General features: G+C 34.3%; 1 protein-coding gene across 4 annotated transcripts in view; it reads left to right on the top strand.

The window, feature by feature from the left end:
• Nucleotides 1–14,630, top strand: part of FIP1L1 (factor interacting with PAPOLA and CPSF1) — a 77,035-nt gene that overhangs the window by 42,902 nt on the left and 19,503 nt on the right. For 2 of the 4 annotated variants that reach the window (XM_079771560.1, XM_079771562.1), the window contains 2 exons: nucleotides 2,651–2,807; nucleotides 14,168–14,194. In XM_079771560.1, coding sequence (XP_079627686.1) covers nucleotides 2,651–2,807; nucleotides 14,168–14,194 — 184 coding nt within the window. The remainder of the gene's footprint in view (nucleotides 1–2,650; nucleotides 2,808–14,167; nucleotides 14,195–14,630) is intronic. The other 2 variants (XM_079771561.1, XM_079771563.1) reach the window with 1 other exon arrangement.

Raw genomic sequence — 14,630 nt, 5'->3', positions numbered from 1 at the left:
GTCTAAAGAAAATAAAATCACTCATAATTCTATTATGTAAATAATCACTCTTAACATTCTGGTACATCTCTTCCCTTGTCACTAAGCAAGATTGAGATACTATTATATTTTTGTGTATCCTTTTTTTTTTCTTTTGAAATTATCATTTGCATTTTCTCATATTCTTAAAGCTATAACTTAAAATCTCTTTATGATAACTTTATGGCTATATCATTTATTTAATATGGTTTTTCTCAGGGGAAAAATTCGTAAGCCTGTTTTCAAGTGAAAGAATGAAAGGGGAAGAGTAACTGGGATAATTCAAGTTAGAACTTTACCAGCTGAAACTTTCAGCTATTAGCTTGACCACACTTTTTGTTTTATTATTTCCTTTTCCTAAATGGATTTTATTGGGGTGACATTAGTTAATAAAATTATATTGGTTTCAGGTGTACAATTCTATAATTTATCATCTGTATATTGTATTGTGTGTTCACTCCATGTCAAGTCTCCTTTCATCACCCTTTATATCTCCCCTTTATCCTCTTCTTCCTCCCCCCACCTCTTTCCCTCTGGTAATCACCATACTATTATCTGTGTTTATAAGGTGTTTTTTTCTTAATCCCTTCACCTTTTTCACCCAGCTCCTTCAACCTCCTCCCTCTGACAGCTGTCAGTCTGTTCTCTATCTATGAGTCTGTTTCTATTTTGTTTTAGTTACTTTTTGTGTGAGTACTTTAAAAATGTACAAAGTGTTTTGATTTTTGTTATCCTAATATATAAAAAGCCAGGGGCTGTCATGACCGAATCAACCGGATGGACGACCGAACTGCAGGCTGCGTGGGGCAACCAGGCCGGCAGGGGGGAGCAGTTGGGGGTTACCAGGTCGCCAGGGGGAGCAGTTGGGGGTGACCAGACCAGCAGGGGGGCAGTTTGGGGTGATCAGGCTGGCAGGGTGGGCAGTAAGGGGTGACCAGGCCAGCGGGGATGGGGGGGCAGTTAGGGATGAACAGGCCAGCAGAGGGGGGCAGTTGAGGGTGACCAGGCTGGGTGTGAGGGGGGGGGGCAATTAGGGGCGATCAGGCAGGCAGGCAGGTAAGCAGCTAAGAGCCAGCGGTCCCGGATTATGAGAGGGATGTCTGACCTGCAGTCGGACATCCCCTGAGGGGTCCTGGATTGGAGAGGGTGCAGACTGGGCTGAGGGTACCCCTTCCCGTTATGAATTTTGTGCACTGGGCCTCTAGTCTTTAATAAATTAATCATGTAAAATGTTCTTTTTAGCATCTTGAAAAGGGGCACAAAGAGATTTCTAAAATGAAGATAGTCCTCGCTTTCTCCCACCATCAAAATGCTATAATTTCTTAAAATAAATCTCCTCTTCATTAAAAAAATAACATCAGTATATGCCTTACAAAAATTACTGTTCATAAATGGAGGAAAAGTTAACGGAAGGAGGGATTATATGTTTAAGTTATATGCTTTAGCTAGTAAGGATTTGAGAAGTATAAGCTAAATATATATTATGTTGCCTATTTCTGCTATGTTTCCTAAACTTCTTTGTGAGTTATAATTTCCTTGGGAGCTTGTCAAAAATCCAAATTCCTTGGTGCAAATCTCCTGTAGATTTGCTGCCTGTTCCTTACCTGTTTATACATATCAGTATTTTGTTATCACTTTTACTTTTCAGGTATTAACGCTTGTTCTTAAAGTTACAAGGGTCACATCAAAAAGTCATTTACATATTTGGCTGCCTCTTGCATCTTGTTGATGCATGCTTTACAGTCTCTTACTTTGCAACCTGGTGATGACAGGACCTGTTGCAACGAATATCTGGTTCTGCTGCCATGTTACTGTTGTTTTTTTTAATCTTCATTGTTGAAAGTATTACAGATATCCCCCTTTCTCCCCCACTGTTCCATTCCATCCCCCTTTCTCTCCCTACCATGGGTTATGCATATAAATTCTGTGGTTAATCTCTTCCACACACATCTCTCCCCCGCATCCCCCCCCCCCCCCCCCGAAGTACTCATGCCATGTTACTTTCTTAATGCTAGTATCTGGGACTAATGAGTACATTGCCTTAAAATTTTTTTGTTTTGTTTGTTTTTTACATCTTTATTGATTAAAGGAAGGGAGATGGATAGAGAGATAGAAACATCAATGATGAGAGAGAATCACTGATCCGCTGCCTCCTATACTCCCCCCTACTGGGGATCAAGCCTGCAACCCAGGCATGTGCCCTTGGCCGGAATCGAACCTGGGATCCTTCAGTCCACAGGTCGATGCTCTATCCACTGAGCCAAACTGGCTAAGGCCCTTAATGTGAATACTTTAACTTTGGTTGGGTAACAAAGATAATCTTTATTACATTATATTTATAAAGTACTTAATTGTCTCTTGTTTAGAATGTTTTATCAATTATGTTGTATTCAGAAGTCTTTTTGTGATGATGTCAGTTGTTTTTCCTGGGCTTTAAGTACGTGTGTGAGAATGTATACTGACGTCTGTGTATATACATACACATCACACAGAAAATTACTCTCAAAATATGTGTATGAGAATAAAGCTTTTTACTTTGATTCTTAGATTAAATGAAATTAACTTGCTTGAGTTTAATTGCAGATAAGAATGTTTATTTATTTTTTAAAAATAAACTATGCTCTAATTTTAGGTCCTTTCTGAAAGATCTGCTACTGAAGTAGACAACAATTTTAGCAAACCACCTCCATTTTTCCCTCCAGGAGCTCCTCCTACTCACCTTCCACCTCCTCCATTTCTCCCACCTCCTCCAACTGTCAGCACTGCTCCACCTCTGATTCCCCCACCAGGTAAATAGTACATAAAACATTTGGTTTTGGAAAAAAAAAGTAAATAACCCATGAATGTTTCTTTTATTTTGAATTTAACAATTAAAATATATCTATTTAAAAATAACATTGATTGCATTACATTAAAAGTAATAGATTATGAAATTATATTGTCTTCAGTAGATTTACACTGAAACAGATATATACGTGTCTTGCTATTTCAGCATAGCAGAGACAGTATACAGAAATTGAGAAGAATGTAGAGATACTAAAATGATCCAAAAATATCATATTCCCCAAACTAAAGCTGCTAATTATATATTTATAAGCCCATATTGAATTATAAACAATGTTAAGTTGTTTTAAAAAATTTTTTAAAGATGCCTTTAGAATTGGAATAGATTAGAAAAAAAATTATATCCCATGAAGAGATTTTTGAAATGAAAATCTCAGTCTGGTTGTCGTCTTTATACTGGTTTCCTTTTAGGAGATTACTTCTGGATGCCAGGTACCTGGTATTTACTTCTTTTAAGTGAGACAGAAAATTAATGTACATTTTTATTATACTTGTAGCCACTTTTGATTGTTTATTAAAAACTAGATTAGTGTCAATAGAAAATATTACAACTAATCCCCAAAATTTAGACTTTCAACCTTTCATTCAGTGGCCTTTATTTTATTCCCAATAAGATTTTAATATTTACCCCCTTAACCAATTTTTAATGAAACTAACAAGATAGATTTAGATAATAATTACTTTTTTTTCTAGGGAGAATGCCTAGAAAAATGGTAAATATTAGCTATTGGTCCTAATTAGACTGTATAGTACATGTTAAGATTGTAGTATATGTCAGTTTATATTTAAGAGCCGTGACCACTCACTTCACTTTTACAAGAGAGCTGTCTTTGTTTTAAGGTGCCAGTTATGATCAGAATATGGTAATCCTAGGCCTCTAAATGTTCATTATCACATCAGCCCTAAAGCCAAAACACCTTTGGTTTCTTTCATTGTCACCTCTACCTTCAAAGGATTAAAAATTATGAAAAATTACTCTGGCTATGGAGAATCTTGTTTTCTTAAAATAAAGGAGAAAACTGGATAAGGATAGAGGTCCTTACTCCAGGCAACATTATTTCTAAAGTTCAGTTAATTCTTGGTCCAACAAGAATTTTTGTTATGAAACATAAGCCAGAAATTGTGATTGAACCCATGATTCTTGTGTCTTTAATATGGTGAGAATTAACTAAATAAAAAGCTAATGACTTAATGATTCATAAATTATTTCTTTGTCCTCTGAAGAAAGATAAAATGTATAAATAGTTAATTTTGAACATATTTGATTTAATGAGACTGAAAGATGATTAATATATATATGTGTGTGTCAATAGAAAATATTACAACTAATCCCCAAAATTTATACTTTCAACCTTTCATTCAGTGGCCTTTATTTTATTCCCAATAAGCTTTTAATATTTACCCCTTAACCAATTTTTTTATATATATATAAAATAATAGACCTTATGCTAGATTGCTTTATAATTGTATTTAAACTTTACTAGGTACTAAATTTAGAAGGATTTTTTTATTTACTAGCCAAATAGTATATTCTCATTTTATATAGTTCAATACTAGCTGTTTATTAAGGTGAGAGAGTGGTGATATGTATTAATGATGAAAAAATAAATATCTAATTGGTATAAGAATATTTAGTAGCTCTGGGAGATATTGCTGATAGGCACTGGCATTATCTGAAAGTAGGCTTTTTTCAAAATGATACCTTACTCCCATTTTTTGCAATATAATCTCTTTAAAGGACAATAAATCTTTTAATATTGTTCATATCTCTGGAATTCTGTAACAGATTATTTTTGTTGCATAAACTATATATTTAATGTTAATTTTCAGGTACACGCTTTCCATATTTTAAATGTCTGTCCTGATTTCCTTTGATGCTTATTTTTAGATTATACTTCCATAATGTCCTATCACATTTAAGGAATACAAATATAGATTAATTCTAATGTTGGTTTAAGCAATACTTAACTGTGGTATATTTGCTGGATTGAGGTGAGAGAAGATAACCAATTCATACAAAAAAACAAATATTTGTGTAAGTGGAGGCTAACTGAAATACCTCTCATTTTTATTAGATTGTGAGCTGTTTCCCCATAGTGCTAATCACAGATATCTTGTGTATATTTAAAATTTTCCAAATATATTAGCTGATTGAGTTAGAAACATATTTATGTAACTGTAACATGGGGATTTTCAGATTTATAGTTGGTACAGTCACACAGGCACTTACCAATCAGAATGGGCACTGGCTTTAACACTATAGCTGCATAGGTACATAACAGTAGGTTTTGATTAAAGACACATTTTGACATCATTTGCCAAAGAACCACATGATTACAGTATATTCTATTGAGTTTGCTGTCATTTATATCACCTTAAGAACCATATGCAACTAGCCTGACGGGTATGGCTCAGTGGTTGAGCATCGCCCCATGTACCAAGAGACAACTAATTCAATTCCTGATTAGGGCACATGTCCAGGTTGTGGGCTGGATCCCCAGTAGAGGACGTACAGGAGGCAGCCAATTAATGTTTCTCTCTCATCAATGTTTCTCTAAAAACAAAGCAAAACAAAAAAGAATCATATGCAGCTAATGAAAGAAAGCACTGTGGCTCAGGAGTCTTTTGGAAGCATTGCCTTAATAAGTAAGCTCCATTTTTCTAGTAGAAACCCTAGGTTTTCTTTGTGCTTTGCTGAGAAATACTAAAAGGCAAAAAAATCTTTTGAAAATTTAAACATTTTAATTTTGCCTTTGTTAGCTTTCAAAGGCATAAGTTTTTAAAACTATAGTCCTATATATGATGGGACAAATAAGTAATAATATATTGAGCCCATATTTTTGGGTGTTAACCAGTTTTTTCATACATAGTGATATCCAGATTTGCCTAGAATAATCCTACTTTATACCTTTTATCCTTGCATGATTATTATTCACTCACAAGTGCCCTATTTTGGAGGATAAAATTTTTAGTCAACTCTATAGTTGTTTCATAGCATAAGTAGATAGTTACTCCTTAGCAGTGAAGAGGTGTGGTAGACAATGCTCGTTCAAGGGACATTTACTGTCAGATAGTTAACAGGAGAGGAAAGGTATGTTGCCTCCTCTTCTCCTCAAACACACATCTACAAACATACATGAAACCTTAGAAACTGAGAGAACAAAGTATTTCTGGCCACAATAGATTAGTATGAAAAGTAGAGGAGACTTTGTATTGGAGAGCAGAATAAACATTTAAGGGACGTGTTGAGACTTTTTGGAATTTTTAAAAGGGAAAATATTTAATCTGGTTCCTTGTTGCCAAGCTAACAGCTTGAAAACAAACTGATTATTCAAGATCTTCCTTAATTTTCAGAAAATCTATTTTCAGTTTCTAGTGAACCAGATCTATAGTGTTAGTGTGATTTCTATGCATTGGTTGAGTAATAATACAAATAATAGCTAATACTTACTGAATGCTTACTATTGAAAAGTTATTCTGAGCATACTTCTTGTATTAACTCAATTTTATTCTTGATAGCATCTGAAATAGACATTCTAATTTTACAGATGAGGAAACTCGGGGGCTCAAGTTGTTTAAGTAATAGCTATAAAAGTAGCAGAACCAGAATTCTAATCCAGGCAATTTTGCTTGAAAGCCTATTTTACTAACAATGTTGAAATGAAGCATTCATTACCTCTGTCAGGAAGGCTGTATTATTGGATTATGTGTACTCACCCCAATAACATGTCTTAAAAGCCTTTTCTTTCTTTTTAAGTATTTCCTTGATGTTGAAGTGCATGCATATATACATATCTGTGGGTAAGGAAGGTTGTAAAGAACAGGAATCAGAATTTAAAAAAAAAAATGTCCAGTTCACTGAGGTATTTCTATTTGCCTCATTTGTGTTAAGAAGTCTGTTTACTGAATAAACTAGTTCTCATATACTTGTTTATTACAAGAAAATTTGTAAAATTGGAAGGCTTGATGTTATAGAGTAGTTGATTTTAATTTTTTCGATTGTGGTAAAATATATAAACAAAATATTTATGATTTTAACCATTTTGTAAATGTATAATTCAGTGACATTAAATACATTCACAATGTTGTGTAACCATCACTAGGCTCTGCACTTAAAACTTTTTCATCATCTATAACAAAAACTATGTACTCGTTAAACAACAACCCCTTCCTACTTACCCCAACCAGCCCCTGGTTGCCTCTTTTTTTTCTTTCTTTCTTATGAATTTGCCTATTCTAGGTACTTCATATAAGTGGAAAAATTCCATATTTGTTTGTGTCTGGCTTACTTGTTTTTAAAATAAAATAACCTTAATGATTATAAACATACTTTTAATAACTACGTTCAACCTATTACATTTAACGGTAGACTTTTATTTTTTTTATTTTTTATTTTTTTAATATATTTTATTGATTTTTTACAGAGAGGAAGGGAGAGGGATAGAGAGCTAGAAACATTGATCAGCTGCCTCCTGCACACCCCCCACTGGGGATGTGCCCGCAACCAATGTACATGCCCTTGACCGGAATTGAACCTGGGACCTTTCAGTCTGCAGGCCGACGCTCTATCCATTGAGCCAAACCGGTTTCGGTAGACTTTTAATGTAGGCTTTTAAATGTTAATTTATTTTAGTGTCCTTTTTTATCTTCATTTTTTAATAATGGAGTTTATTGACACAAGGCATATATGGTATAATTCATTTCTTGTTACCTCGGTCAGTATTAAGGGTCATGTGATTGTGGTTTTATTTGTCTTGGGAACAGTTGAAATCCAGCTCAGGAGTAGAATTCTACATTGAAGAAGACTCTTTGTTTTACTGAGATGTAGCCCAGTAGTCTGGACCACAGACAGGTCATCCCTGCTCTTAAAGCCAGATATAAGGTTTAGTTATTTACCTAGATTTCAATATGTGTAAGCTCCTGCATTTTAAAAGGAATTAGATTTCTTCTTAAAAGATTGTCAAGTATGTCAGTGTCTTCTTTTTTTTTCCAATTTTTTTATTAAGGTATTATATGTGTACATATCTTACCATTGCCCCCCCCCACACCCCACTCCCATATATGCCCCCACCCCCCAGAGTTTTGCATCCATTGGTTATGCTTATATTGTCAGTGTCTTTTATTACTCATCTAGTACTACAAATGATATGAACTTGAAAATCTTGTTTATTTCTTAAATATCTTAATTCTGAGGTTAGTGATGACACGTGGGGTTGGGAAGAAAAAGCAGCTTACATCTGGAGTCTTCTGCATTTCTTCCAAGGCCTACCAGATCTTTAGATTACTTTTCTGTTAGCAGTATGGTTCTAGCACAATGACTCTCAGTCCTTGTGGTCACAGAGTCCTTTACATTTTTAAAAATTACTGCAGAACCCAAAGAGCTTTTATTTATGTGTGTTACATCTATTTTTTGTACTAGATATTAACTGAGGAATTAAAATATTATATTTAAAATACTTATTTTAAAAAATAGAATACACCTATTATGTATTAATATTAAGACTATATTTCCTTGAAAAATAATTATTTTTCTAGAGCAACAAAAAACATTTAGTGCAAAGAGTGGCATTGTTTTATACTTCTGCAGTCTCTTTACTGGGTGCCTTAATAGAAAACTGGATTCTCCTGTTTGTTCCTGCATTGAATCTATTGTGATTTCACATGTCACATACATAGCCTCTGGAAAATGGCATTGTACACCTGTAAGAGAATGAGGGTGAAAATGGCAAATGTTATCTTAGTATTTTTATGAAAGTAGTTTTGGCCTTGCAAATTCCTTGAAGGGACTTAGCGACCCCAGGAATCTCCAGGTTACACTTTGAGAACTGTTGCTTTGGCAGAAGATTGGCCTATATCGGATGAGTATTATTAGCATCTTTGAGGAAGTACAATTTTGTCTCTTTAATTGATAAGCCATTTCATGAATATAACATTAATTAAGCTGTTATAGTTCCATGAAGGTTTTTGGTTTTACATAGCAGATTGCTTATTAATTGATGCTATTTGCCAAAAATGGAAGCATTTCAACAATGTCTTTTACAGAAGTACTTTGCAAAAGAATTCTTTGACGTTTTTGAGAGCTGTACTCATTTTCTCTTATGTTTTGTTTTTCTCTGTTAAAGAAACAACTGTCTATTGTGTTTTTAATATACTGAAAATAGGGACTATTGCTAATTACCTATAATTAGTAGTATATTCTGGCACAATTAAAAATTAACTTAAATGTAAGTTTAATAGAATTAAAAGCTTCTTCTGAATGGTGATTTTTAGGATGTTGATTTTTGAATGTCTTCTTTGCCCATGGATGCTACCTTTATAATTGTATTATTTTAATAACATAGATGCTGCATTTTATATAATTTAATTTAATATTGGACTCTTATTTGTTTGATTCTTCCAATCATTTTGTGATTATATATGAGCTAATAGAGATCAGTTCCTTTACAAGATTTTTTGTAAAAATATTTAACTTTCTATCAGAGATGTTTTTGTTTGTTTAAAAGAATTTTAATTTTTTGTAGCCTGTAGATTATTTTATAAACTGGGGGATTAAGAGATCTTAATAAGGATAAAATAGTTCATTTCATATATAGTTACCATAAATCATCATCTTTACCTCTTAGGTATAAAGTATTCTGGTAACTTTGTTACTAAAGTTTTATAACCATAGCACCTTTTAACACATTTTTTCCTTTAAAATTATTTCCATTGTTTGTATCTTACAATTAATTGTTTCACCTTAATTATTAAAAAATAGTTTTACAGTATTCTGTATACTATACTTGTTATAAAAAGAGTAAATGATAGATGATATATGTGTATATAATTTTAAGAATACTGGTACATAGAAAAAAGTATGTTGTGGAAGGTGATAGTTAATGATTTTTATAAATCTTGACTTTATACTCAATTTCTATGTAGAGATTTATGTATGAGCTTGATGAATTTGAAGTAGAAATCATTGAGACTTAAGGGAAGTAATCAGGTTTTTTATTTGTAACTTAATAGTGGTGTTGAAATTTGGAAATTATCTGAGAAATAGGAACTAGAAATTTGGAAGTTACCAGTGAGGACCTTTCACATAATTCTGCCATGCGTTGTTTTTTTTTTTAAACTTAATAGAGAAAAATGATAGGTAGTTATTATATAATATATTATATAACCAATATAATAGCTATATTGGTTAGCTATTGCTGCATAATAAATTATTCCAGAATGTAGTGGCTTAAAATAATGATATATTTATTATTGAACAGCCTTTTTGGTGTTATAAATGCAGGGACAGCTTAGCTGGATCCTCTCTTTAAGGTCTCTTACAGACTTTGAGATGGTTATTTCATAGGCTTGATTGACAAAGAATTCATCTCCAAGCTCACTAACCTCTTTGTTTAAAAGATTTATTTTTTCTCCAACGTGGCAGCTTATTTCATCAAAGTATGAATGCCCAGAAATCATTAGAGGATACCAGCAAAATGGAAGTCACTGTCTTTTGAAATGTAATCATGGAAGTGACATCCCCTTATTTTTGCTGTATTTTGTTAGAAACAAGTTATTGTGTCCAACCAGGACTCAGGGGAAGATATCAATACCACAGGTATAAAAAGGCATAAATACCAGGAGGCACAGGGATCATTGGAAGCCATGTCCCATAACTCTTGCCTTAGTTATCTGTATATGTAAAAGCCGAAGCGACCATTATGACTGAATGACCAGAACCCTTTTGACCAGTCGCTATGACGCGCATTGACCACCAGAGGGCAGATGCTCAACACAGGAGCTGCCCCCTGGTGGTCAGTGCGCTCCCACAGCCAACCTCCCGTGGGCAGCGTCCGGTGTCCATTCCTTCTGCGCCTGGCCTGGTGACCTCGCCTCATCTCCTGACGCTGTGGCCTTCAGGCCCTAGGCTGGGACAGGGAACTGGGGTGGGTGGTGGTGGACACGGCCCCCCGGCCCCTTTCCTAGGGGGGCCGAGGGCCGGCTCACTCCTCGGGGCTGGCGGCCAACTTCCTGCACCCTGTCCCTCCCCCTGGCCAGCAGGCCCTGATCAGCCCGGCCCTGACTGGCCCTGATTGCTGCCGGCCAGGCCTAGGGATCCCACACGTGCATGAATTCGTGCACTGGGCCTATAGTACAAAATAATCATGAGCAACATTGAGAATGAGTTCATAGATATTTTTTATTCGTTTTTTTCTGCTATTGTTGAATGTGAAGCCTCTTAATTTTGTGAGAATTTAAAAAAATTATTTTTAGTATATTTTGCAGGTATGCTGTCTTTGTGTTTCTTTGCTTTAGTTTTTCAGTCTCCCAAGTAGGATTTCAGGTCCCCCTACACTCACACTTTACATTTAAGAGTGTGTGTTATATACCAGAAAAATTAAGTTCTCTCCTTTTTCTTTTGATGATGCAGATAGTATATAGCTGTCATTTATTTTGCCTGTATTGAATATTGAAGTATTCAGTAGTGCAGATGAGAAGTTTAGAATCTAATCTAGTGTTTCTCACAGTATGGTCTTTGGTCAGCAACATCATCATCTCCCCTTTGTTAGGATTGCAAATTCTCTGGCTCCACTCCAGACTTCTGAATCAGACATTTTGGGGAGGCTCGGCAATCTGTGTTTTAACAAACTCCAGGAGGTTCTTAATGATTGCTGAAGTTCCAAAACTACTAATCTGTTCAGGTTCTTAGAATTTGGATACTACTTTTCTAAAAGCTTTTGGCCAGTACTAGATATCTTACTTTTACTACTGTTATAAAACACTTTCCTGGAAAATAAACATTTTCCCCTACTCATTTTACAGATAAAGGATACAGAAAAGAAACACAGTACTTGCCTTGTGTATTTCAAGTCTGTTGGCTAGGCAGCACATGTGTTGGCCAATAAGGTCGGAGTGTTAAGAGCATGGGATTTTTTAGATTAAATTTTTCTCTCCTTACACTATTTCTCTTTTGTTAACAAAAGTCAAATGCTAAAGAGCGATTTGTAGATGGAGGATTATGTTGGCCTAACATAATATCACATGTTAAACTTTCTTAGTTGAATTGAAAATATATTTGATAATTGTCAAAGAATTGATTATGCAGTGTTTACTCAACTTTATAGTTATGTTTCAGTGAACATTTACCAATAAAGAGCTGCATTGAAATATCTTATGTAGAATAGAGGCCTCATAAAAGGTCCCTTTCTAGCTGTCATGCCAACTTTTTGATGTGTAGATACTGATTGGAAAGGCATCTATATAGACAGCATGATTTTTCTTTGTGTTCTTAATTCCTTTCAGTTGATATTTTAAAAGTCTTTCCTATGATACTATTGTAGTAAGATTCAAATTAAAAGCAGACTATACTTAACGATTTGATTATATGTCTTATCACTGTTTTGTGAAAGTTTGACAACTTAAATGTTTTTGAGGACTAAATTTTGAGAGGTCTGATTAGTAATTTCTTAGTTATTTTGCATGAATTCACATTTTAGTAAGCTGTAGTGAATGTGAGCATTAGCTGAAATGATACATTCTGCTCATGTGTTCATTTAGGTAAAGTTGTTAGGATTACAGAGTGGATTGCTGAATTTGATACAGTTCTTTGTCTTAAACATGTAAGAATATAGTCAGGTGTTTAAATGTAAAAATTAGGTTACATAGTGAAGTTCGATAGTGCTAGACAAAAACCTATACTGTTCTAAAGAAAATCAGGTAATAATGGATATTAAGAATATTGAATATGCTCTGCCTTTCTTACTTTTTCCATTCAGTTAGGTGTCTGGGATTCTGCTGGCTTGTATTGTTTGCTGGATTCTTTTAGCTTAGTAATTTAAAAAGCAGCAAGATAACCACAGGGATGGATCAGAATCGCCTTTAAGTGTACATCAGTTTATGTAGACTTATGAAGGCATATTGATTTTTGAAAGATGATAGCTGCTTTACATATCTTTTTCATTCCTATTGGTTTTATAAGTTTATCATACTCTTTATTTCATGGTGGTTAAATCAGATGGGCATTCTCCATTTTAAGGCTACTTGCTGTCTTAAGATCTTTTTATATAAACCTATTCTGGTAAAACTTAGAGAAAGTTTTAAAATAAATTATTAGCAGATTTTCCATTGACAAGAAAACTTTTTAAAAATATATATATATTTTATTGATTTTTCACAGAGAGGAAGGGAGAGGGATAGAGAGCCAGAAACATCGATGAGAGAGAAACATCAATCAGCTGCCTCCTGCACACCCCCCACTGGGGATGTGCCCGCAACCAAGGTACATGCCCCTGACCAGAATCGAACCTGGGACCTTTCAGTCCGCAAGCCGACACTCTATCCACTGAGCCAAACCGGTTTTGGCGACAAGAAAACTTTTGAAAGTGATTCTCTTTTCATTATTTTTCCCCATGCATTTAGTTAATGAAATAATTATTTTCCCTCTTTGGACTAATTTTGATAAGACAGGATTTAGTAAACCGTTTTGACTCTGTTGAAGTTATGGTATAAAATTTTTATGAAGTAATTTTTTTCTATTTTCCTACTTAGTAATGCTATTTTTCTTCAAACAAAAAGTAGTTACAGTGTGCATGCCGCATAAGCTTTACGTTAGGATTTAAGGGCACATTTTACTAGTATAAACTTAGAATGTCTGTACATAGTTGAAAATTTCTTAAAGTTTATAATGTGTGCAAATGAATGAGAGTCACTCAAATTAATATTTTCTGACTCCTGTAGAAGTAAATTGTCTATATTAACATGCCCTGTAGATGTATATATATGAATTGACTATCCCCCTTTCTCTACTCCCACAAATCAAGGGAAGTAACCTACCCCCCTCCTTTCAACCACAGTAAAAACAATACAAATCAACACTTGAATGTCCCACATAGCTTTACTAAGTGAATACCCATCATCTTCAGAGTTACCTTGCAGTATCTACAGCATTAAAGAGCCCATTGATCAATTTCCCTATTAAAATGTTAAAATAACAAGATCAGATGTTGATCAAACTTAGTGTTATTTTCATAGAGTTGGATATTTGTGTATGCACAAGTGTGCTCTTTTTTAACTGTTGTCTAACTTTGTGATTACAACTTGTGGGGGAAACCTGTTATCAAGTTGTTAGACTGGGTTTTTCATCAGGAAGTCAGATGTTATACTCGAATTGTTGGTCCTCTGCAAGAAAATAGAATGCTTCTCTCCAGTGAATAAGCCAGGATAATGAGGCGAGGGGTTTTAATTCAAAGGTGTTTTTTGGTGATGGCATAAATACATTACAGATTATAAAATCCAATTACTATATTAAATTTCATCACTTGTTTTTTAGGTATTCCAATAACTGTACCACCTCCAGGTAAAACTTTTTCCATGTTTTCTCCATCATTGTTAATAAACATGAAATTTCAAGCCTATAGTTACAGGAGGGACAGTGTTGATACGATTAGAATATGGAATAGGCTATTGGGATTTCAAGGTCCTATTTTCAGCTCTGCCTTTGCTTCATTCCAGTTTTAAGATAATTAGTTTTCTTATACCTGTCTTACCCATCTCTGTAGAAATAGAGATTCTGAGAAAATTCTCACCATGTCAATTGGTTGAAGAGAACTGAGTATAGGATAAAAAAATAAAATTTTTATTAAAAATACCAAGGAATTTTTTATAAGATAAAGTGACTGTAAGAGACAAGAGAGATCATTTATCTTGACTTAATTATGGTTTCTGATTTTTTTTTTTTTACCCTGCTGGCATAACTCAGTATTAGGAGAATATATGTTCTGAGCCACACTGTT

Source organism: Cnephaeus nilssonii (assembly GCF_951640355.1).
Source record: "Cnephaeus nilssonii genome assembly, chromosome: 1".
NCBI classification, from domain to species: Eukaryota; Metazoa; Chordata; class Mammalia; order Chiroptera; family Vespertilionidae; genus Cnephaeus; species Cnephaeus nilssonii.
Note: the sequence above shows the minus strand (reverse complement) of the source record. Positions and strands in the feature narration are given on the sequence as shown.